Genomic DNA, 24,805 nt, shown 5'->3' with positions numbered 1-24,805 from the left:
TTAAACTTGAACTCATATATACAATAAATACATGGTGCTCATGTAAGCAAACTATTTGTATGAGCAGTATGGGCAGTATATATGGACTTAAAAATATAAATTTGAGGGGGTTGTTGTTTCACACCGTTGAATTGATTCTGACTTATAGTGACCCTATAGGACAGAATAGAACTGCTCCATAGGGTTTCCTAGGCTGTAATCTTCGCGGGAGCAGATTGTCAGGTCTTCTCTACTATGGAGCCGCTGGTGGGTTCGAACTGCTGACCTTTTGGTTAGCAGCTGAGTGCTTAACTGTTGCAGCACCAGGGGTCCTTTGGAGGCTATTAAACCCACCAAAAGATTCACAAGAGTATTCCTGTGAAATAACTACCTCGTAAACTTTAAATAAATGTATACAATATTTTTGTGCAAATAATGCACGCCTCCTACATTTGTTTGCCAACCGCTCCCCCCACAAGGTATTTTCCACTATGCCATTTTTTTTTATTTGTTACTGTAGAAAAAATTAGCATAGTGTGCTTCTAAAAATACCTCGTTGGGGGGCAGCTGGCAAACAAACGTGGAAGGTGTGCATTATTTGCTTCAAAAATATGGTATACACCTTTTGCTGTTGAATTGTAGTAGTATAGATACTTAATTTTTTGTCCCATTTTAATACTCTCCTATAAATCCTTCACAAATTTCTGAAACCCTTTAAATAATAGAGCTGACTTATATCTGACTGGAGAAGTAAAATAACGTTAAGTACTATAAAAATGATTTTTTTCAGTGCCTCCTGTCATTTCTGTTGATTTTCATCTGCTGCGTGGAAGGTGTGTAATAATCAGTGCAGCACAGCTCAGAGTGAGCTGAGTGTGAATATATCAGTGAGCATTCTGCTGTGGTCACACCAAAGCCATCATTTGTATCTGAAATCAGTGAGGCTTGCTGCTTCTTGTCTCTCTTAAACTTCTGTCTCTATTATCTCAAGTGACTTTTCAAACTATTACAATTACTTTAAATTTTGGTTTATATTCCAAGGTGCCAATCTTATGGTATTTTGATTGACACCTGGAAATTGAAAGTGCTTTTTTCATTATCCAGATAACTGATGAAAATGTGGGCAGCCAGGTTCTGCCTGGTTCTGTGAACCATCTCACAATCCTACATTCACACTGATTTCATTCTAAAATCCCATTTCCTAGCACTTTCCAAATGCTACCACCTATTTCCTGACCTCACCCCGCCCCGTATTAAGAAAGAAAGAGGTGCTGTACATGTCAGACTCAGCTGTAACATCCAACTACAGGACAAGTTTGGCAAATTAACGTCCCTTGGTCTTCTTGCCTCTGAGATAGGGAGATGCCACAACTCTCGGAAGTTAGAACACATCAAAATCTTGTCACTATTTGAAAGCAACGATGGTGCCTTGTCCCAATAAGGACAAGAAAAAACAAAATAGCTTTATACCCCAAGCTAGTATGGGATGAACTGTGTTTTTACAAAACAAGGATATTTAGTTTTTCCCCTTGGCATTCTCTCATAGTTAACCCTGGTCTCAGTGGCCTTTGTCAAAATCCAGCTCCCATCTGGAATTCGTGATTCAGAGGTTACGGACAGAGGAGCAGATCACAAAGATGACAACAATAGCAAGCAGAGTGCTTGCCCTGTGCCAGGGACTGTTCTCTGTGCTTTACATATTAACTCTTTTGATCCTCACAACCTTATGAGGAGGGTGCTCTCCCCATCCCACTTTACATATGAGGAAACTGAGGCATACAGAGGTTCAGTGATTTGTCCAAGGTGGTGACAGGATCAGAGCCGAGGCTGTCTGTCCCCAGAGCCCATACCCTTAACTGCTTCACTACAGTGCCTCCCCACATGATTTGTACCTGAAATGCATTTTTCTCTTCACCTTTAGATGGAAACATTTTAAAAGACTGCTAGAAAAAGCAGAAATCTTATAGTCGTCTGCTGGACAACAACTCTAAACCAGGGCTTTTCTCCCCACAAGGTATCTTCAGGGGTAGGGAGGTCATGTCTCCTGGTCCTGATGTCATTCCTGGTTATCTTAAGAGGAGTCTTGCCATGATATGTGCCAGTTCATCATTGTGAATTCATTTAAGCTGGCTCTTTTTAGGCGTACTAATTATTTTTACATGGTCTTATTCTTCCCCACAGGCACAACTGCAAGAGCGGAACGACCCTCAGCAACTGCTGTTAGACTTCAAGCACATGTTTCCTGTTTTGTTTCCATTTAATCCATCTTCTCTGACCATGGACTCCATCCACATCCCGGCGTGTCTCAAGCTGGAGTTCCTCAATGAAGTCTGAAGGTGTACTTTTTCCAACCTTGGCTCAGTCCCCGGTAAGAACTAGAAGAAAGCAGACAGTAAAGTGAATTGAAGGATTGGTTTCAGTCTGGTAAAAATCGATCAAGTCAGAGACTGAGGGCCTGTGCAGAGTGCTGAACTACTCAGAACAAAACATATCTCTGTCATTATTTTTTGTACCTAGTGCTCAGAATAAAACACTTGAAACATGGGAGTTTTTTTTTTTTTTTTTTAAGTTTGATTTTAGCCTAAAGAAATATACATCATAACTTATAGCCACCAAGCAGTCCCCATGTCATAAAAAGGGTACCAGATCTATAAAGTGGAAGCTGCCTAGTTTGGGTCTTTGCATGTAACTGGAGAATATTCAAGTTAAGATAGTAATATTTAAAATATGTAAATTATGTAAGTTGCCTTGAGAGGGCTTTTAACAAATAATGGTACTAATAGCCATTGATACCAATACACTGGTTCCCCAGGTAGACAGCACAGGTGCAGATGAGTGTGTGGTGAGATGTTTTGAGACCAAAAATACAGGCATGGGCTTTCTGAGAAGCTTCTCAAAGGTATTTTTGAAAGCCTGGTGATGCAGAGATGATAGAAATAGTGACCTCCAGGCCAAATATTTTGAGGATGGGTTTCTGAAGCAAAATTAGAAGACCCAGGCAGTAATGTGCTCAAACCTCTTTACCTAGTCTTGAGTCTGTGAAGACTTAAGCTAAAAATGCCGCCATCCCAAACTTCAAATGTGAGCAAAATGGAAAGATGTTCGTTGTTTCTGATGCTAGTCTGTGCACTTATCAAATTCAACAAAATTTTCACAAAAATATAAACAAACTAAATGCTAAAAAAGACCCACATTTTATTTACAAATGTAAAAATCAAACAAGTCAGTATGAAAACCCTTAATCCCTTAGTGCCACTCAGCCTCCAATCAGAGTACCACATATGCACTTGTAATTCCAGACAGCCTAAAAGAGTACAGGAAAACTACTTTTTGAGAATCAGATTGTTCCAAAAACCTTTAAAAATAGTTCAGTGATTATTAAATTATTATTCAAAGGTTTAAAAAGAAACAATAAAATAGCTTATGCCAGCTTTCCCTCTCCAGGTTATTTTCAACATTTTTCAAATTTACCATATAAAATCATTCTAAATATCTCCGCTATGAAATAAGGCTCTTTTTTAAAAAAAAGTATTCAGTTGTAATATTACAACATAATGATAAGCTTAGACATTTCCTACTTTTCGAGATTATTTTGTGGACTCTTTCAAAAGGAAGCATTCAATTAGAAAACCCTACATATTCTTCTATGCCCATTTTTTGTTTTGGCTTTTTTCCCCCATATTTCTGGTAGATAATGGTAGTATGCTGTCCCAATGACAGGAACAGATGGTTTTTGCAAATCAGAGAAGAGCAGCCTCTATCTTACATCAAGAAGGTTCCTTCTGACTGCAAGAATACCCCTCTCCAACACCTTTTACTGTCACCCCACTTAAAAGGCCCTTGGAAACACAACACATTCCAAGTCCTAAACGGCCTTCTTACTGTGTCCTTATCTCAGCTGTCTTATCTTCAGTCATTCTCCTTAACCCTTTGGGGCCAGAATAAGGCACAGCACCTGAGCTAAGTCTGCTGGTGATCATCCGCATCTACTGTCATCGGCATTGTCCCCGTTCCCTCCACATTCAACAGCAGATGCTGCTTCCAGGCATCTGCACAGAACGGTGTCCTTCCCTTCCTCCTCAGTTATGGTGACATCGTCTAATTTCAGTGAAGGGACACACACCCTTCACACCGCCACTGGCTTTGTTTGGAAGGCCAGTCTAAAACAATGGGGTCTGTGGCTACCTCTTTAAAGTTGTTTGTTAAGGTATAATTCGCTTTTTGATGCACTTTAATTTGAAACTGAGACTCTCGTATAAAGACTGTCCTTAATCTTCAACATAGCCAAAAACATCTCATGTAGAGTGTTCAGGAGTTTGACAAGCAGTGGCTCTACAAATACAATAACTTACTGTCCTTACATACATATGGTCTTAAACCATCATTCTCTGGATCTCTTTGGGTCACTACCTGTCTGCTGTCACTGACTCATCACTACAGGTGTCAAGTACTCACAGAATAAAAAAGCTTTATGTGTAGAGTAACTGGAACGTGGGGAGGAACGTTATGAGTAGTTCTCTACTTAGCCTAAGAAATGGAAAATTTAGCTCTCCTCTTCCTAAAGGCAGAAACCCTGCTGGCATAGTGGTTAAGCGTTCGGCTGCTAACCAAAAGGTCAGCAGTTCGAAATCCACCAGGTGCTCCTTGGAAACCCTATGGGTAGTTCTACTCTGTGCTATAGGATCGCTATGAGTCAGAAAATCAACTCAACAGCAGCGGTTAGTAGTAGTAGTCTTCCTGAAGGTAAGGGTATTTCACTGGAGCTGTACTTAATTTATGTATCCAAACAAAATTTAAAAACAAATAGGCTTTTATAGACCATGAACAATAAAGAAATAAAGTCACTGGTTATTTCACATTTAGATCTGTCCTATTTAACACTCGGAAGCTGGAAGAAGAATCTTTAGGGAAACTTTAATAATCTTTGGTTAGCATTTTTATTCTCTGCATTTTTTTTTAAGTCAGTTCAACTCATTTTCCAACTTCATGAAGTCAGTAATGATTTTTAATTTAAATAATATAGAGGTTTGAACTCTGAACTAGATATCTTTGTTTTTTAATATTTAAAATTTAGTTGACACATTTCCCACTTACATGCCTTCAGCTGTTACTAAGGTAACTGATGTATGAATTATTTCTCTGAAGTAAGTGTTGCTGTGGGAAGAATTTTAATGTTCAACATAACATCATGGTGGTTTTGATTTGTCTTTTGAAGTGTTGAAAGCATTTTGAAGATTATTGAAGAATCAAGTATTTATAGATCAAACGATTTGTGTTTTAGGTATTATATGGGACCTAAAAAAAAAATTTTTTTTTTATATGCTTACCTATAGTAATACGTGCTGTGTACACATCAATTAATAATTGTTGCTGAAGCTGACAAGCATATTACCGACATGCATTCTCACTGTGCCATGGATAGTTGCGGTTAAGAGTTATGATACCTGTCAGCTCACCTGTGAAGCAGATCAAACCCAAGGGTAGAGACGTTTTCCCCTTCGCATGGGGCATGTCAGTAGGCACTGCTCCCCTTGACTTTCCTAGTATTAAATTTTAAGGAATTTGTAAAAACAACAATCCTAAGAGCTTGGAAGATTTAGAAAAAAATGCTGCTACCATTAACTCATCCTCAAATATTTGCTTAGGGCCTTAATGCATTACAATGATAGTAACACATTAGAATCCACTTCTTTTGCATACAGTAAATCGTTTTTCGTACACTTGACCTAATTCTAAGGCAGCAAGGGCATCCTAAGTTGAAGCACTTTTTTAACAGCTACCTGACTCAGTGGTTACTAAAATGTGACGACCTGGGGCAGGACCCTGTAGTGCTAATTCATAGAATGTTTCTCTGCAGTCAGTTTCTCAACTTAATTTTTTGCATGAGCCAAATATCCATAAATTCGCTTTTTGTACACACATTGGTGCCAGAATTAGGAACTAGGGAGGTATAGAAGATTAGAGGTTAATGCCAATGAAGATAAAACACAGAGCTGTTTTTTCTTTTATTATAAAAGTCATTAGGTACTAAACATTGTTTTTCCTTAAAAAAAAATTCTAATAATAACAAAGGGGATCAATCAGAAATGAATTAAGCTACTCTCTAAAGTGACCTTATATCAGAAAAATTCATATTTGGATATAACATTTTGCCCCCAACTGATGTTTAGATGAAGGACTGATTCTCTGAAGGAGCTCACATCATATTCAGGGTGACTCTAACATTGTAGAAGAAATACTACCGATAAACATATTTTTCCATTTTGAACAAATCTGTATACTACACCTTTGTTTATAGAAAAACGCTTCTAATAGTTACTGTAATATTCAGCTGTGGATAAAAATTTGTGGAAATAAATACTTTTCAATAAATAAAGTGGTGTACCAAATCTAAATGAAAGTTAAAACTCTGCGGCTACCTTTGGCTGAAAATTTTCAGTGCTGAGAAACTTCATTCTTGGGTCTGTATTCAACGTGCATCGTGGTCATTTAAATCAGGGGTCAGCAAACTACAGCCTGTGGCCAAACCTGGCCCCAGCTGTTTTTGTACAACCCGAAAGCTAGGAATGATTTTTACATTTTTAAAATGGTTGAAAAAAATTTTTTTAAAGACTATTTTGTGACATGTGAAAATTACATGAAATTTAGATTTCGGTGTCAATAAAATTTTATCGGAACACAGGCCCATCGTGTGCATATTGTCTGGTTGCTTTTGCATTGCAATGGTTGAGTTGTATATGGCCGGCAAAGCCTAAAACATTATCTGGGCTTTTACAGAAGTTTGGGAAACCCTGGTGGCATAGCGGTTAAGTGCTACAGCTGCTAACCAAAAGGTCAGCAGTTCAAATCTGCCAGGCGCACCTTGGAAACTCTACGGGGCAGTTCTACTCTGTCCCATAGGGTCGCTATGAGTCAGAATCGACTCGACGGCAGTGGGTTTGATTTTTGGGTTTTACAGAAGTTTGCTGACCTGACTTAAATTCTAAATTTTGACCCGCCACTAGCCAGCTGCTGAGGTTATTTTGCCTGTCTGGGTTTCCATTTCCATGTTGGTATGATGATTTCCACTTATTTAAAGAAGCAACATTGACCTAGAACTACAGCCATTTTAGCTGTCTACTCTGTAGAGAGTCAAAAAAGGAAAAATCTCATGTACAGGTAGTTCCGACTTACGAAGTGGTTCCATTCTGACGACTCAGTTGCATGATGGTTCTGACGTAACTCACGTGCCTCTTTTAAGTTTTCATTATTGTCTTTTATTATCAGTATCTATAAGTTGGATCTTTATCTTTAGGGGTTGGAAACATTACATACAAACTTACAGATATATTTTAATACATATATAAAAACACAAATCATAAAAATTGACTGTGACAATGAGGAAGAGTTGGACAACATTGGCATTTTGTCAGTTGCCCTAATAATAATAACTCCACTTGTGGACGCTTCTGGATCATTTGGATTATCCCTGAGTATGGGGTGGCATTTCTAGTCAGAAAATTAGCATTGTCTATATGGTCCTTTTTTTCTTCACATATTCGCAGTAACATCTCACTGCTTCCCACATCTGCCTATTGACTTTAACAAAGGAATCAACGTTTGGGTCCGTGTTTTCAAGCAACTGAAGCCCCTGGATTTAGTTAACAGTTCAACTAATCCTTTCACTGTAAACTTTTGTGACAACTTCTCCCCTTCTTCCTCATTTCTTTCTTCTTCAGCATTTCTTTCCTCTTCAAAATCCATTAAGTCCTGATCTGTCAATTCCCCTTCTTTGAGATCTACAAGCTGTTCCACATTGGCAATATTAAGTTCTAAATTCAGCATTCTTGCCCTATGAATGATTTTTCCACTGATCTCTTTCCTCATAGCCTGCTATAAGGCAGTGTTTTGAATGTAAATTGTAACATTGCACATCTGTGATCAAACATCTGAGAATGCTAACATCACCAAATTACATGCTGGAACACTGTATGTAGTACATATTACTAACAACAAGATGTACCAAAAAAACAAACAAACCAGACGGTGCTAAGTGCAATTCATTGTAACTCAAATACATTGTAAGCCAGGGACTACATGTAGTTCCCTTCTAGGCTTGTGCCAGAGGCTAATCCTTGGTTTTGGTATATTGGGCTCCCCAGGCGATATAAATGATTAATGCACTTCTCTGCCAACTGAAAGGCTGAGGTTTGAGTCCACCCAGAGGCATCTTGGTAGGAAGGCCTGGCAGTCTCCCCAAAATCAGTCATTGGATATACTATGGAGCATAGTGCTACTCTGACACAAGGGGTCATCATGAGTTGGGTAATAACAGCAACAGGTTTGTTTTTGTTTGTTTTAGTACAGTGTACAAACCGTGGTGCAGCTGGTAGATATCTTTTTTGTTTTCTGCTCTCCCCTCCCCTCTTCCCTCTCTTATCTTCTTTTTTCTTTTCTAAATGATTTATAAAAGAGCAAATCTAGACTTTTAGAGAAGTATTATAGTAGTTGAACTCATGGAGCACCATAGTTAAAAGGTCATTTAAAGAGACAGTAAGGTAGGTAAAGAAAATCCAGAAGACCTGCACCATGCACATGTATTTTTTTATTTTTATTGTGCTTTAAGTGAAAGTTTATAAACCAAGTCAGTCTCTCACACAAAAACTTGCATACTACCTTGCTATATACTCAAGTTGCTCTCCCTCTTATGAGACAGCATGCTCCTTCCCTCCACTCTCTCTTTTTGTGTCTATTCGGCCAGCTTCTGACCCCCTCTGCCCTCTCCTCTCCTCTCCAGACAGGAGCTGCCCACATAGTCTCCCGTGTCTACTTGATCCAAGAAGCTCACTCTTCACCAGTATCATTTTCTATCGCATAGTCCAGTCCAATCCCTGTCTGAAGAGTTAGCTTTGGGAATAGTTCCTGTCTTCAGCTAACAGAAGGCCCGGGGACCTCTGGGGTCCTTCTAGTCTCAGTCAGACCATTAAGTCTGGTCTGTTTACGAGAATTTGACGCCTGCATCCCACTGCTCTCCTGCTCCCTCAGGGGTTCTCTGTTGTGTTCCCTGTAAAGACAGTCATCAGTTGTACCTGGGCACCATCTAGTTCTTCTGGCCTCAGGCTAATGTAGTCTCTGGTTTATGTGGCCCTTTTTGTCTCCTGGGCTCATAATCACCTTGAGTCTTTGCTGTTCTTCATTCTCTGCTCCAGGTGGGTTGAGACCAGTTGATGCATCTTAGATGGCCACTTGCTAGCATTTAAGACCCAAAATGCCGCCCTCCAAAGTGGGGTGCAGAATGATTTCTTAATAGATTTTATTATGCCAATTGACTTAGATGTCCCCTGAAACCATGGTCCCCAAACCCCTTCCCCTGCTACGCTGGCCTTCGAAGCATTCAGTTTATTTAGGAAACTTTCTTTGCTTTTGGTTTAGTCCAGTTGTGCTGACCTCTCCTGTGTTGTGTGTGGTCTTTCCCTTCAACTAAAATAGTTCTTATTTACTATCTAATTAGTGAAAACTCTTCCTCCCTGCCTCCACACTCTCTTAACCATCAAAGAATATTTTCTTCTCTGTTTAAACTATTTTTCCAGTTCTTATGATAGTGGTCTTATACAATATTTGTCCTTTTGCAGCTGACTAATTTCACTCAGCATAATGCCTTCCAGGTTCCTCCATGTTATGAAATCTTTCACAGATTCCTCACTGTTCTTTATCGATGCATAGTTTTCCATTGTGTGAATATGCCATAATTTATTTATCCATTCATCCATTGATGGGCACCTTGGTTGCTTCCATGTCTTTGCTATTGTAAACAGTGTTGCAGTGAACATGGGTGTGCATATTTCTGTTCGTGTAAAAGCTCTTATTTCTCTAGGATATATTCAAAGGAGTGAGATTGCTGGATCCTATGGTAATTCTATTTCTAGCTTTTTAAGGAAGCACCAAATCGATTTCCAAAGTAGTTGCACCATTTTACATTCCCACCAGAAGTGTATAAGTGTTTCAGTCTCTCCACAACCTGTCCAACATTTATCCTTTTGTGTTTTTTGGATTAATGCCAGCCTTGTTGGAGTGAGATGGAATCTCATTGTAGTTTTGATTTGCATTTCTCTAATGGCTAATGATCCTGAGCATTTCCTCATGTATCTGTTAGCTACCTGAATGTCTTCTTTAGTGAAGTGCCTGTTCATATCCTTTGCCCATTTTTTAATTGGGTTATTTGTCTTTTTGCAATTGAGTTTTTGCAGTATCATGTAGATTTTAGAGATCAGATGCTGATTGGAAATATCATAGCTAAAAGCTTTTTCCCAGTCTGTAGGTAATCTTTTTTGGTGAAGTCTTTGGATGAGCATAGGGTTTGATTTTTAGGAGCTCCAAGCTATCTAGTTTCTTTTCCGCATTGTTAGTAATGTTTTGTATACTGTTTATTCCATGTATTAGGGCTCCTAGCGTTGTCCCTATTTTTTCTTCCATGATCTTTATCATTTTAGATTTTATATTTAGGTCGTTGATCCATTTTGAGTTAGTTTTTGTGCATGGCATGAGGTATGGGTCTTTTTTTCATTTTTTTGCCGATAGATATCCAGTTATGCCACCACCATTCATTAAACACACTGTCTTTTCCCCATTTAGCTGCCTTTGGGCCTTTGTCAAATATTAACTGCTCATATGTGGTCGGATTTATGTCTGGATTCTCAACTCTGTTCCATTGCTCTATGTAACTGTTGTTGTGGTTGTTTTGACTACTGTGGCAGTATAATAGGTTCTAAAATCAGGTAGAGTGAAGCCTCCCACTTTGTTCTTCTTTTTCAGTAATGCTTTACTTATCTGGGGCCTCTTTCCCTTCCACATGAAGTTGGTGATTTTTTTCTCCATCTCATTAAAAAATGTCATTGGAATTTGGATTGGAATTATGTTGTATCTATAGATTGCTTTGGTAGAATAGATATTTTTACAATGTTAAGTCTTCCTATCTACCAGTAAGGTATGTTTTTCCACTTTTGCAGGTCTCTTTTGGATTCTTGCAGTAGTGCCTTGTAGTTTTCTTTGTACAGGTCTTTTACTTCTCTGGTAAGATTTATTCCTAAGTATTTTATCTTCTTGGGGGCTACTGTAAATGGCATTGATTTGGTGATTTCTTCTTTGATGTTCTCCTTGTTGGTGTAGAGGAATCCAACTGATTTTTGTATATTTATCTTGTACTGTGATACTCTGCTGAACTCTTTTATTAGTTTCAGTAGTTTCCTGGAGGATTCTTTAGGGTTTTCTGTTTGTAAGATCATGTCATCTGCAAATAGAGATACTTTTACTTCTTCCTTACCAATCTGGATGCCCTTTCTTTATGTAGCCTAATTGCTCTGGCTAAGACCTCCAGCACAATGTTGAATAAGAGTGGTGTATAAAGGGCATCCTTGTCTGGTTCCTGATCTCAGGGGGAACACTTTCAGACTCTCCATTTAGTATGATGTTGGCTGTTGGCTTTGTATAAATGCCCTTTATTATGTTGAGGAATTTTCCTTCTATTCCTATTTTGCTGAGAGTTTTTATCATGAATGAGTCTTGAACTTTGTCAAATGCCTTTTCTGCAACAATTGATGAAATCATGTGATTCTTTTATTTATATAATGGATTACATTAATTGTTTTTCTAATGTTCAACCATCACTGCATACATGGTATGAATCCTACTTGGTCATGGTGAATTATTTTTTTGATATGTTGTTGAATTCTATTGGTCAGAATTTTGTTGAGGATTTTTGCATCTAAGTTCACGAGGCATATAGGCCTGTAATTTTCTTTTTTTGTGGTGTCTTTACGTGGTTTTGGTATCAGGGATATGCTGGCTTCATAGAATGAGTTTGGGAGTGTTCCATCCTTTTCTGTGCTTTGAAATACCTTTAGTAGTAGTGGTGTTAACTCTTCTCTGAAAGTTTGGTAGAACTCTGCAGTGAAGCCATCTGGGCCAGGGCTTTTTTTTGTTGTTGGGAGTTTTTAAATTACCTTTTCAATCTCTGTAACCAAAGAGTTATAGGTTTATTTAGTTGTTCTACCTCTGTTTGCATTAGTTTAGGTAGGTAGTATGTTTCTAGAAATTCATCTATTCTAAGTTTTCAAATTTGTTATTTTTTTGTCGTACTCTGATAAGATTCTTTTAATTTCAGTTGGGTCTGCTGTAATATTGTCCATCTCATTTCTTATTCAATTTATTTGCTTCCTCTCCTGTTTTTCTTTTGTCAGTTTGGCCAATGGATTATCAATTTTGTTAATTTTTTTGAAGAACAAGCTTTTGGTCTTGTTAACTCTTCCAATTGTTTTTCTGTTCTCTACTTCACTTAATTCTGCTCTAATTTTTATTATTTGCTTTTTTCTGGTGCCTGAGGGTTTCTTTTGTTGCTCTCTTTCTATGTGTTCATGTTGTAGGGGTAATTCTTTGATTTTGGCCCTTCTTTTTGTATGTGTGCATTTATTGATATAAATTGACCTCTGAGCACTGTTTTAGCTGTGTCCCAAAGGTTCTGATAGGAAGTGTTTCCATTCTCATTGGATTCTTTGAATTTCTTTATTCCATCCTTGATGTCTTCTATAACCCATTCATTTTTGAGCAGGGTATTGTTCAGTTTCCAAGTGTTTGAGTTCCTTTCCCTGCTTTTGTGTTACTGATTTCTACTTTTATGGCCTTATGGTCAGAAAAAATGCTTTGTAACATTTCAATATTTTGGATTCTGCTAAGGCTTACTTTATAACCTAATATGTGCTTTATTCTAGAAAACGTTCCATGTGCATTGGAAAAGAAAGTACACTTGGCTGTTGTTGTTTGGAGTGTTCTATATATGTCTGTGAGGTTGAGTTGGTTGATTGTGACATTTAGATCTTCTGTGTCTTTATCGAGCTCTTTCTGGATGTTCTGTCCTTCACCAAAAGTGGTGTGTTGAAGTCTCCTACTATAATTGTGGTGCTCTCTATCTCACTTTTCAGTGCTGTTAGAGTTTGTTTTATGTATCTTGCAGCCCTGTCATTGGGTGCATAAATATTTAATGTGGTTATATCTTCTTGATATATTGTCCCTTTAATCATTATATAGTGTCCTTCCTTAACCTTTGTGGTGGATTTAACTTTAGTCTATTTTTTCAGAAATTAATATTGCCACTTCAGCACTTTTTTGGTTGTTGTTTGCTTGATATATTTTTTTCCATCTTTTGAATTTTAGTTTGTTTGTCTCTCTAAGTCTAAGGTGTGTCTCTTGTAGGCAGGATATAGATGGATCTTGTTTTTTAATCCATTCTGCCACTCTCTGTCTCTTTATTGGTGCATTTAGTCCATTTACATTCATCGTAATTATGGATGGGTATGAGTTTAGTGCTATCATTTGGATGTCTTTTTTTGTGTGTTGTTGACAGTTTCTTTTTCCCACTTAATTTTTTGTGCTGAGTAGTTTATATATTGTCTTTTCCTCTATTGTTGTTGATTTTGTTTTTGCTGAGTCTCTATTTTTTTCTTGTATTTTATTTTGATGTGTAGGATTGTTAGTCTCCTTTGTGCTTACCTTAATATTTACCCCTATTTTTCTATGTTTAAACCTAACTTTTATTTCTTCATATTGCCTTGTTTTCCTCTCCATATGAAAGATCTATGATTACATTTCTTAGTCCCTTTTTATTATATTAATGTTGTCTTCTTTTACATAATGACATTGTTGTTTCCCTGTTTTGAGCATTTTTAAATCTTGATTTATTTTTGTGATTTCCCTATCTGGGCTGACATCTGATTGCTGTGTCCAATATTTTAGTCTTGGGTTGATACCTGATATTATTCCTGATATTATTGATTTTCTAGCCAGAGAATTCCCTTCAGTATTTCTTGTAATTTTGGTTTGGTTTTTGTGAATTGCCTAAACTTCTGTTTATCTGGAAATGTCCTAATTTCACCTTCATTTGAGAGACAGTTTTGCTGGATAGATGATTCTTGGCTGGCAGTTTTTTTCCTTCAATGCTTTATATAAGTCATCCCCTTGCCTTTTTGACCGCGTGGTTTCCACTGAGTAGTCCGAGCTTATTTTTATTGACTGTCCTTTGTAGGTGACTTTTTGTTTATCCCTAGCTGCTCTTAAAATTCTCTCTTTATCTTGGGTTTTGGCAAGTTTGATTATAATATGTCTTGGTTACTCTCTTTTAAGATCTACCTTATGTGGAGTTCGATGAGCATCCTGGATAGATATCTTCTCATCTTTCACAATATCAGGGAAGTTTTCTGCCAACAGTTCTTCAACAGCTCTCTATGTATTTTCTGTTATCCCTTCCTGTTCTGGTACTCCAATTACTTGTAGGTCATTTCTCTTGATAGAGTACCACATGAGTCTTAGGGTTTCTTCATTTTTTTTAATTCTTTTATCTGATTTTTCTTCAAATATATTGGTGCCAAGTGCTTTATCTTCAATCTCACCAATTCTGTGTTCCACTTGCTCATTTCTGCTCCTCTTTCTATTGTCTCTGTAATTTTATTATTAATCTTCTGAATTTCTGATTGCTGTTTCTCTGTGGATTCTTGTAGCTTATTACATTTTTCATTATGTTCTTGAATAACCTTTTTAATTTCTTCAACTGCTTTATCTGTGTATTCCTTGGCTTGTTCTGCATATTGCCTGATCTCCTTCCTGTTCTTGTTCCTGATGTCTTGAAGAGTTCTGTATTTTAATCTTTTGTATTCTGCATCTGGTAATTCCAGGAGGGCACCTTCATCCAGAAGATCCATTTATTCTTTGTTTTGAGAGCTTGTTGAAGCAACCATGGTCTGCTTGTTTATGTGATTTGATACTGACCGTTGCTTCCGCACCATCTATAAATTATTGTATTAATTTATTTTATGTTTGCTTACTGTATCCTAGCTTCTTGCTTTGTTTTGTTTTGATATGTCCAAATAGGTTGCTTGCGTGAGCTAGCTTCACTATTTTCACTTTTGAAGCTCTAACGTCCTGTCACCAGGTGGCTAGAGCTGTTATCAGGTATATGAGCCTAGGCATCCATTCACTTTTCTTGTATGGATTCACCTCAGGTGTCCAGGTAGTTGGTCATCAAGTACATATACATGTATTTTAAAAATGAGAAGTTATTTTCTACATATTTAAATTGAGGGGCTATGTCCAAAATAAATTATGTTTTGTAATTTGTTGAACTGGCTCTTCCTTGGGCTAGACTATGGATATAGCTCACATCGTGGCCAGTTACAGGGAGAAAAGGAGCAAGGAATCCTTATCAAAGAAAATGATCTGAGTGCCAGGCCAAGCTGACCCAATGAATATGCTCTGTGACAACTGGAAACCAAGGGCAAAGAAACTAAGTATCTGAAGTAAATATCCTCATGCTAGCTAAGTACATAATAAATGATTAACGAGCGGGTGACATGGTCATAGAACAGGCTATTGAATAAAGGGTAAATAAGCATTTGAGTGCTGGGACAACTTGATTTCCACATGCAAAAGAATGACGTTGGATCCCCACCTCACATCATGTACAAGAATTGACTCAAAATGGATCAATGACCTAAATACAAGTGCTAAACCAAAAAACTCTTAAAAGAACACATAGGGGCAAATATTCATGACCTTGGATTGGGCAATGATTTCTCAGATATAACACTAAAAGCATGTGTAACAAAAGATAAATAAATAAATTGGACTTCATCAAAATTTTTAAAAAATTTTATGATTCAAAGGACTGTATCAAGAAAGTGAAAAGGCAATCCACAAAATGGAGAAAATACTTGCAAATCATATATCTGATAAGGGTTTAGTCTCCAGAATATATAAAGAACAACTTCAACTCAACAACAAGACAAATAAGCCAATTAAAAAATTGGCACAGGACTCAATTAGATATTTTTCCAAAGACATACAAATAAACAAACGCATGAAAAGATACTCAACATCATTAGTTATTAGTGAAATGTAAATCAAAACCACAATGAGATACCACTTCACGATCACTAGGATGGTATTGTCATAGAAACAGAAAATGGCAAGTATTGATGAGCATGCAGAAATTCGAACCCTCATCTGTTGCTTGGGGGAATATAAATTGGTGCAGCCACTGTGGAAAATAGCTTGGCAGTTTCTCCAAAAGCAAAGATAGAAGCACCATATGACCCAGCAATTCCACTCCTAGGAATATATCCAAAAGAATTGAAAGCAAGGACTCAAACAATATTTATATAACAATATTCATTGCAGCACTATTCACAATAGCCAAAAAGTGTCCATCAACAGATAAATGGATAAACAAAATGTCGTACATAAGTACCATGGAGTATTACTCAGCCATAAAGAGAAATGAAGTCCTTGTGGATGCCACAAAATGAATGAACCTTGAAAACACCATGCTAAGTGAAATAAGCCAGACTCAAAAGGACAAATATTGCATGATTCCACTTACATGAAAGATCTTAATAGCTAAATTCATAGAGACAGAAAGTAGATTAGAGGTTTCTAGGGTGGGGTAGGGAGGGGAATGGGGAGTTATTGCTCAGTAGGTATAGAGTTTCTGCTTGGGGTTATGAAAATGGTTTGGAAATAGTAGTGCTGGTCACACAACATTGTGAATGTAATCAACATCAATGAATTGTATGCTTTAAATAGTTAAAATGGCAAATTTTATGTTACTTATATTTTAGCACAATAAAATTTAAAAAGAAAAGTTGAGCACTATGTGCAAAGCATTATGGAAGACACAGAACTTTCCTTCTGTTGATGTCATCAGATGAGAAGGTAATGATATACAACTGTCACCCCACAGTCTTCATAATAATCTGTAAGAACTTAAGTGAGTTTTGTTTTTCAACATCTCTTTTAATCCTCACAACTCTGTAAGGTAGTAACTTTATTACTCCAATTTTTTTCAGATGGCTCACAGATTCAATCATTTGCCCAAGGTGTCAAAGCAAGTAGGTGGCAGAACTGGGATTCAAACCCAGGTCTAGATGACTTGAGAGGCCCCTTATCTTAATCACTATACAATATATTTGGGGGTAAAACATTCATCAGCAAATATTTATTGGCTCCCTACTGAATATCTGTTGCCAATTACTGTAGGCCAGGTACTATGATTTGGGCTCACAGAACTCAGCAGAACTAGGTCTTGTAGAGAAAGGCAAGAGGAATGTTACAAGCAGGAAAAATGGCAGAGCAAAACTGCAGATGTGGAAATACATAAGTCATGCAGATGAGTGAGTACAACAGTCCAGCTGAAGTATAGGATTTCTGATGGGGAACAGGAGAAAACAATGTTGGTTTACTAGTGATGAAGAGGAACATTTTATAGTGGCAAAAGAGTCAATCCACTAAGAAGATTTGATAATCCTAACATATGAACCTAATAATACAGCTTGAAAATATGAAAAGCAAAATTTGACTGAATTACAAAGGGAGATGAATCCACAGTCATGGTGGGAGATTTTTAACACGTCTCTCCCAGTAACTGATAAAACAAGCAGACAGAAAGGAAGAAAAAAAAGGAAAATTATAAAATATATGGCTAACATGATACAAGAATACTATCAATAACTCTGTGGCAATAAATTTGAAAACCTACACGAAATAGACAATGTTATGGAAAAATGTAAATTAGCAAAAGTTGTCAAGAAACAGAAAAACTGAGTAAACCAAAATGCATTCAACAAATCAATCTTGTGTTTAAAAAAAAATCTATCCTGAAATGCAACTAGGCCTAAAACGGTTTTATAAGAGAGTTTTATCAACCTTCAAAAACAGCTAATTCTAAAATTTAGATGGAAGAGCAAAGGCCTAAGAATAAGGAAGACCCTCCTTAAGAAGAGAAAATGGGGAGATGTTCCCTAGCTGGTAAAAAGATTTGTTATAAAACTTTAGTAATTAACATGTGTGGGATTGGCAGAGATGGAAAAATTTATCAATGAAATAGAGAGCCCAGAAACTGAACAATACCTGTCTTAGTTATTGTGGTGTGATGGATTGCTTTTGTGTGGCCTTTCTGGCAATGATCTTGTAACTCCCACCCAAGTGATTGGATGGGACTGTGTGATCGGGTAATTGTGGCTGACCAAAGAGATTGGTCAGTTTTGCCATCCCTCTGGGCTTGAAATGAGCCACCCCAGAGGTGGTAAAAAGAAGATACTACCTTCACGAAGGAAGAACAGCCAGGAGCCAGCACGTCCTTTGAACCCAGGATCCCTGCACTGAGAAGCTCCTGGAATCTGGAGACAGAGAACTGTAACACTAAAGACAGCGAGAAGTGGCAGCGGAGACCTGGCAGCAGTAGATGGAGTGATGGGATTCCTGGCCCTTGAGAGAAAAAGCTGAGTGCCTTTGGGCAGAGGCCTAGAGTCAGGGAGAGGCGTACCTGAAAGCACCGCTAAGAGGCTGTCCTGATGGAAGATCATATCCCTGAGTGTTCCTGAACCTGACTTGTAACCTGTTACTTCCCTAATAAACCTCATAATCCTGAGTATTGTCTGTGAGTTGTGTGTGGCCATTGCAATGAATTATCGAAACCATCAGAAAAGTAGAGACTGCTGTGGGAGGGACAGTTGGTGCCTGAGCTGGTAAAGATGGTGAAGAGGGAAGGCATGTTTGACCTCCACCTCATAGGAATCAGCCTTGGGCTGTTGATCTTGATTCTCCTTCCCCCTTGTGAAGTTAGAGGAGGTCAGCCATTGCCCCATGCCATTTTTACAATTATCTAGTGCTGCTATAACAGAAATAACACAAGTGGATGGCTTTAACAAACAGAATTTATTCTCTCACAGTTTAGGAGGCTAGAAGTCCAAATTCAGGGTGCTAGCTCCTGGGGAAGGTTTTCTTTTTCTGCTGGTTCTGGGGCAAGGTCCTTGTCATCAATCTTCCCTTCGTCTAGGACGTTCTCTGTGCAGGGACCCTGGGTCCAAAGGAAGCCCTCCACTCCAAGTGCTTCTTTGTTGGTAGTATGAGGTCTCTCTCCTCTCTGCTCCATCCTCTCTTTTATATCTCAAAAGAGATTGACTCAAAATACAACCTAATCCTGTAGATTGAGTCCTGCCTCATTAACATATAAACTAAAAAACAAACCTATTGCCTTTGAGTCAATTCCGACTCATAATGACCCTGTAGGACAGAGTAGAACTGCCCCCATAGGGTTTCAAGGAGTGGCTGGTATATTGGAACTGCCTGACCTTTCGGTTAGCAGCTGAATGCTTAACCACTGTGCCACCAGGGCTCCCATTAACATATAGAGGTTGGGATTTACAACATATAGGATAATCTCATCAGATCACAAAATGGTGGACAAACACACCGTACTGGAAATCATGGTCTAGTCAAGTTGACACACATTTTTGGGAGACACAATTCAATCGTAACAACACCTATATGGAAACATAAGTAGAACTGTTAACTAGAAGCACACATCAGAAACACCTGGAATTTTTTTTTTTTTTAATTCCCATAACCAGCCCATAAAACATCTCAATGGATGTTTCGCCCTTAAGCCAAAACTTACTGCCATCAAGTTGCTTTCTACTCATAGCGACCCTATAGGACAGAGTAGAACTGCCCCATAGGGTTTCCAAGGCTGTAACCTTTATGGAAGCAGATTGCCACATCTTTCTCCCATAGAACCGCTGGATGGGTTCAAACCACTGACCTTTCTGCTAGCAGCCAAAAGCTTAACCACTATGCCACCAGGACTCCTTTATGGTACCCTTAAACACCCAAAATCAGAAACCACTATTGGAATAGTTCATGATACAGAAAAATGTTAACAATAGACTGTTTAGTGAAAAGTTGACTCTTGAACCTAACTTCCAACCTAAGGATGGACTTGCCTCTTTTCTGGGTGCCTAAATAAAGAATAACCTCACGCTTCAGAACAGGCTTCACCTCGTACCCAGAGAGGTCTAGCCTTATCTTTAAGTCCTCAACAGGAAAACTATGACTGAAAATAACTAAATTTCATAGAAGAAACACTTACCTATAAATGTTCAGAAAAAAAAAAGAAGTCTGACATCCTGGAGCTGGTCTGACACTTTCAGTGAGGCCTGAGTGTTGTTTGAAGTTGGCCTGGAGCTCCCAGCTAGGCCATGTTGTTCTCCTTTTGCACATAGACAATCTCACAAAATGCATCACACAAGGTCACCCTGTGACTGATCAAGTAAAACAAAGCAAATCACTGTGTAAACCACAAAATAACAAACATATCCTCTCTCCCAGTGCCCAGTGACCATGGCTTCTTTATCAGTTGCAGCCTAGCTCTAATCTGCTATCTTTCTAGATAACTATATATTAATATACCCAATCGAAGACCTTATGAATTGCAGTGGAACACTGTCCGATACAGTACTGAAGATGAGTCCCTCAGGATGAAAGGCACTCAAAATTTGATGGGGGAACAGCTGCCTCCTCAAAGTGGAGTCAACCTTAATGGTGTGAATGGAGTCAAGCTTTCTGGAATTTCATCTGCTGATTTAGTATGACTCAAAATTAGAAGAAATAGCTGCAAACATCCATTAATAATTAGAACATGGAATCTACAAAGTATGAATCTAGGAAAATTTGAAGCCATCAAAAATGAAATGGAACAGATAAATATCAATATCCTAGGTATGAGTGAGCAGAAAGGGACTGATATTGGCCATTTTAAGTCAGACAATCATATGGTCTACTATACTGGGAATGACAAATTGAAGAGGAATGACATCACGTTCATCGTCAAAAAGAACATTTCAAGATCTATCCTGAAGGACAATGCCATCAGTGATAGGATAATATCCATATGCCTACAAGGAAGACCAGTAAATACAACTATTATTCAAATCTACCCAATAACCACTAAGGCCAAAAATGAAGAAACTGAAGATTTTTACCAACTTTGCAGTCTGAAGTTGATCAAACATGCAATCAAGATGCATTGATAGTTACTGGCGATTGAAATGCAAAAGTTGGGAAGAAAGAAGGATTGGTAGTTTGAAAATATGGTCTTGGTGACAGAAATGATGTTGGAGATTCCATGACAGAATTTTACAAGACCAATGACTTCTTCATTGCAAATACCTTTTTTCAACAACATAAATAATGACTGTACACATGGACCTCACCAGATGGAATACACAGGAATCAAATTGACTACATCTGTGGAAAGAGACAATGGAAAAAATATCATCAGTCAAAATAAGGCCAGGGCCGACTATGGAACAGACTATCAATTGTTCATATGCAAGTTCAAGTTGAAGAAAATTTGAACAAGTCCACAAGAGTCAAAGTATCACCTTGAGTATGTCCCACCTGAATTTAGAGACCATCCCAAGAATAGGTTTGATGAGTTGAATGCTAATGACCAAAAGCAGACAAGTTGTAGAATGACATCAAGGACATGAAGAAAGCAAGAGGTTATTAAAAAGACAGGCAAGAAAGAAAAGTCCAAAATCGATGTCAGAAGAGACTCTGAAACTTGCTCTTGAACATACAGTAGCTAAATGAAAGGAGGAAATAATCACACTGAAGAACTAAACAAAAGATTTCAAAGGGCAGCTAGAGAAGACAAAGTAAAGTGTTATAATAAAATGTGCAAAGATGTGGAGATAGAAAACCAAAAAGGAAGAACATGCTGAGCATTTCTCAAGCTGAAAGAACTGAAGAAAAATTCAAGCCTCGAGGTGCAATATTGAAGGATTCTACAGGAAAAATATTAAACGACATAGGAAGCATAAAAAAAAAAGATGGAAGGAATACAGAATCACTGTACCAAAAAGAATTGGTCAACGTTCACACATTTCAGGAGGTAGCATATAATCAAAAACCAACAGTAATTAGGGGGCAGTGAGTTTATGTTAATGTGGGAAGAACAACGCAGAAAAGGAGGGTGAGAATGGTTACACAACTCTAAAGAATATAATTAATGTTACTAAATTGTACATGTAGAATCTGTTGAATTGGTGTATGTTTTGCTGTGTATATTCTCAACAACAACAAGAACAAAATAAATAGATAAAATTTAGAAAAAAGAACCAATGGTACTGAAGAAAGAGGTCTAAACTGCACTGAAGGCATTGGCAAAAAACAAGGTTCCAGGAATTGACTGGAAAACCGAACAAGATGTTTCAACAAGCAGATGCAATGCTGGAAGTGCTCACTTGTCTATGCCAAGAAATTTGGAAGACAGCTACCTGGCCAACCGACTGGAAGAGATCCATATTTATACCCATTCCAAAGAAAAGAGATTCAACTGAATGCAGAAATTATTGAACAATATCATTAATATCACACACAAGTAAAATTTTGCTGAAGATCATTCAAAAGCGGTTGCACCATTGACAGGAAAGTGCCAAAAATTCATGCCAGATTCAGAAGAGGACATGGGAAACGGGTATCATTTCTGATGTCAGATGGATCCTGGCTGAAAGCAGAGAATACCAGAAAGATGTTTACCTGTGTTTTATTGACTATGCAAAGGCATTCCACTGTGTGGATCATAACACATTATGGATAACATTGCGAAGAATGGGAATTCCAGATCTCTTAATTGTGCTCATGAGGGACCTATACATAGACTAAGAGGTAGTCGTTCGAAAAGAACAAGGGGATACTGCATGATTTAAAGTCAGAAAAAAATACCAACAGCATTCTTTAAAGAGATGGAAAAACTAATCATTAACTTTATATGGAAAGGGATATGGTAAAGCACTAGTGAAGAAGAAGAATAAAGTAGGAGGATTCGCACTACCTGACCTCAGAACCTACTATACAGCAACGGGGGTCAAAACAGCCTGGTACCCGTACAATGACAGATATATTGACAAATGGAGCAGAATTGAGAGCCCAGATGTAAATCCATCCACCTACGGTCACCTGATCTTCAACAAGGGCCCAAAGTCCATCGAATGGGGAAAGGACAATCTTTTTAACAAATGGTGCTGGGAAAGCTGTATGTCCATCTGCAAAAAAAATGAAACATGACCCATACCTCACACCATACACAAAAAATAATTCAAATGAATCAAAGACATAAATATAAAACCAAAAACTATAAAGATCATAGAAGAAAAAATAGGATCAAAGCTAGAGGCCCTAATACACAGCATTAACAGGATACAAACCATAACTAACAACACACAAACTCCAGAAGATAAGCTAGATAACTAAGATCTTCTAAAAATTAAACACTTACGCTCATCAAAAGACTTTACCAAAAGAGTAAAAAGACGACCTACGACTGGGAAAAATGGGCAAAGGATATGAACAGACACGTCTCCAAAGAAGACATTCAAGCAACTAACAGACATATGAGGAAATGCTCGAGATCAGTAGCCATTAGAGAAATTCAAATCAAAACCACAATGAGACACCATCTCACCCTGACATTACTGGCAGAAAAAAAAAACAGAAAATAACAAATGTTCGAAGGCTGCGGAGAGACTGGAACTCTTATACACTGCTGGTGGGAATGCAATATGGTACAACCATTTTGGAAAACGATATGGCGCTTCCTTAGAAAGCTAGAAATTGAAATACCATATGATCCAGCAATCCCACTCCTAGGAATATATCCTAGAGAAATAAGAGCCGTCACATGAATAAACATATGCACACCCGTGTTCACTGCAGCATTGTTCACAATAGGAAAAAGATGGAAACAACCTAGATACATGGATAAAGAGATAAATGGATAAACAAACTACAGTACATACACACAATGGAATAGTATGCAACAATAAAGAACAATGACCAATCTGCGAAGCATACCACAGCATGGACGAATCTGGAGGGCATTACACCGAGTGAATTAAGTCAATCACTAAAGGATAAATATTGTATGAGACGACTACTATAAAAACTCATGAAAAGGTTTACACACAAAAAGAAACAATCTTTGATGGTTATGAGGGAGGGGAGGTGTGGGGAGGGAGAAACTCTAAATGGACAATAGATAAGTGGTAACTGGTGCAGGGTAAGACAGTACACAATACTGGAGATGCCAGCACAACTTGATGAAGGCAAGGTCACAGAAGCTCCACAGACACATCCAAACTCCCTGAGGGACCAAATTACTGGGCTGAGGACAGTGGGTACCATGGTCTCTGGGAACATTTAGCTTAATTGGCATAACATAGTTTATAAAGAAAATGTTCTACATTCTACTTTGGTGAATAGCTTCTGGATCTTAAAATCTTGTGAGCAGCCATCTAAGATACTCCACTGGTGTCACCTTGCGTGGAGCAAGGGAGAATGAAGAAAACCAAAGATGCAAGTGAAAGATTAGTGTAAAGGACAAATGGACCACAACTACCATAGCCTCTACCGGACTGAGTCCAGTACAATTAGATGGTGCACAGCTACCACCACTGACTGCTCTGACAGAAATCACAATAGATGGTCCTGGACAGAGATGGGAGAAAAATGCAGAACAAAATTCTAGCTAAAAAAAAAAAACACACATGAAAAGGCATCAAAATGACTGCACTAAACGCATACTTATCTATAATTACGCTGAATGTAAATGGACTAAATGCACCAATAAAGAGACAGAGAGTCTCAGACTGGATAAAGAAACACGATCCGTCTATATGCTGCCTACAAGAGACATACCTTAGAGACACAAACAAACTAAAACTCAAAGGATGAGCAGCAATATTAATTTCTGACAAAATAGACTTTAAAGATAAATCCATCACAAAGGATAAGGAAGGACACTACATAAAGATTAAAGGGACAATTGAACATGAAGAAATAACCATATTAAATATTTATGCACCCAATGACAGGGCTGCAAGATACATAAAACAAACTTTAACAGACCTGAAAAGTGAGATAGACACCTCCACAATTACAGTAGGAGACTTCAACACACCGCTTT

General features: G+C 37.9%; 1 protein-coding gene and 1 long non-coding RNA gene across 10 annotated transcripts in view; one reads left to right on the top strand and one right to left on the bottom strand.

The window, feature by feature from the left end:
- Positions 1 to 24,805, top strand: part of MYO5B (myosin VB) — a 535,083-nt gene that overhangs the window by 398,398 nt on the left and 111,880 nt on the right. For 2 of the 3 annotated variants that reach the window (XM_049900180.1, XM_049900178.1), the window contains exon 39: positions 2,161 to 6,656. In XM_049900180.1, coding sequence (XP_049756137.1) covers positions 2,161 to 2,313 — 153 coding nt within the window. In that variant the 3' untranslated portion in view covers positions 2,314 to 6,656. Of the gene's footprint in view, positions 1 to 2,160; positions 6,657 to 24,805 lie in introns of those variants that run through there. The other variant, XR_007519178.1, reaches the window with a different exon arrangement.
- The window catches only part of LOC126085145 (uncharacterized), a 39,481-nt gene that overhangs the window by 11,078 nt on the left and 3,598 nt on the right, over positions 1 to 24,805 (bottom strand). For all 7 annotated transcript variants that reach the window (XR_007519184.1, XR_007519179.1, XR_007519181.1 and 4 more), the window contains 2 exons: positions 19,928 to 20,099; positions 1,872 to 2,354 (listed from right to left, as the gene is read on the bottom strand). This is a non-coding gene — a long non-coding RNA (uncharacterized LOC126085145). The remainder of the gene's footprint in view (positions 1 to 1,871; positions 2,355 to 19,927; positions 20,100 to 24,805) is intronic.

Source organism: Elephas maximus, chromosome 11 (assembly GCF_024166365.1).
Source record: "Elephas maximus indicus isolate mEleMax1 chromosome 11, mEleMax1 primary haplotype, whole genome shotgun sequence".
Taxonomy (NCBI): domain Eukaryota; kingdom Metazoa; phylum Chordata; class Mammalia; order Proboscidea; family Elephantidae; genus Elephas; species Elephas maximus.
Note: the sequence above shows the minus strand (reverse complement) of the source record. Positions and strands in the feature narration are given on the sequence as shown.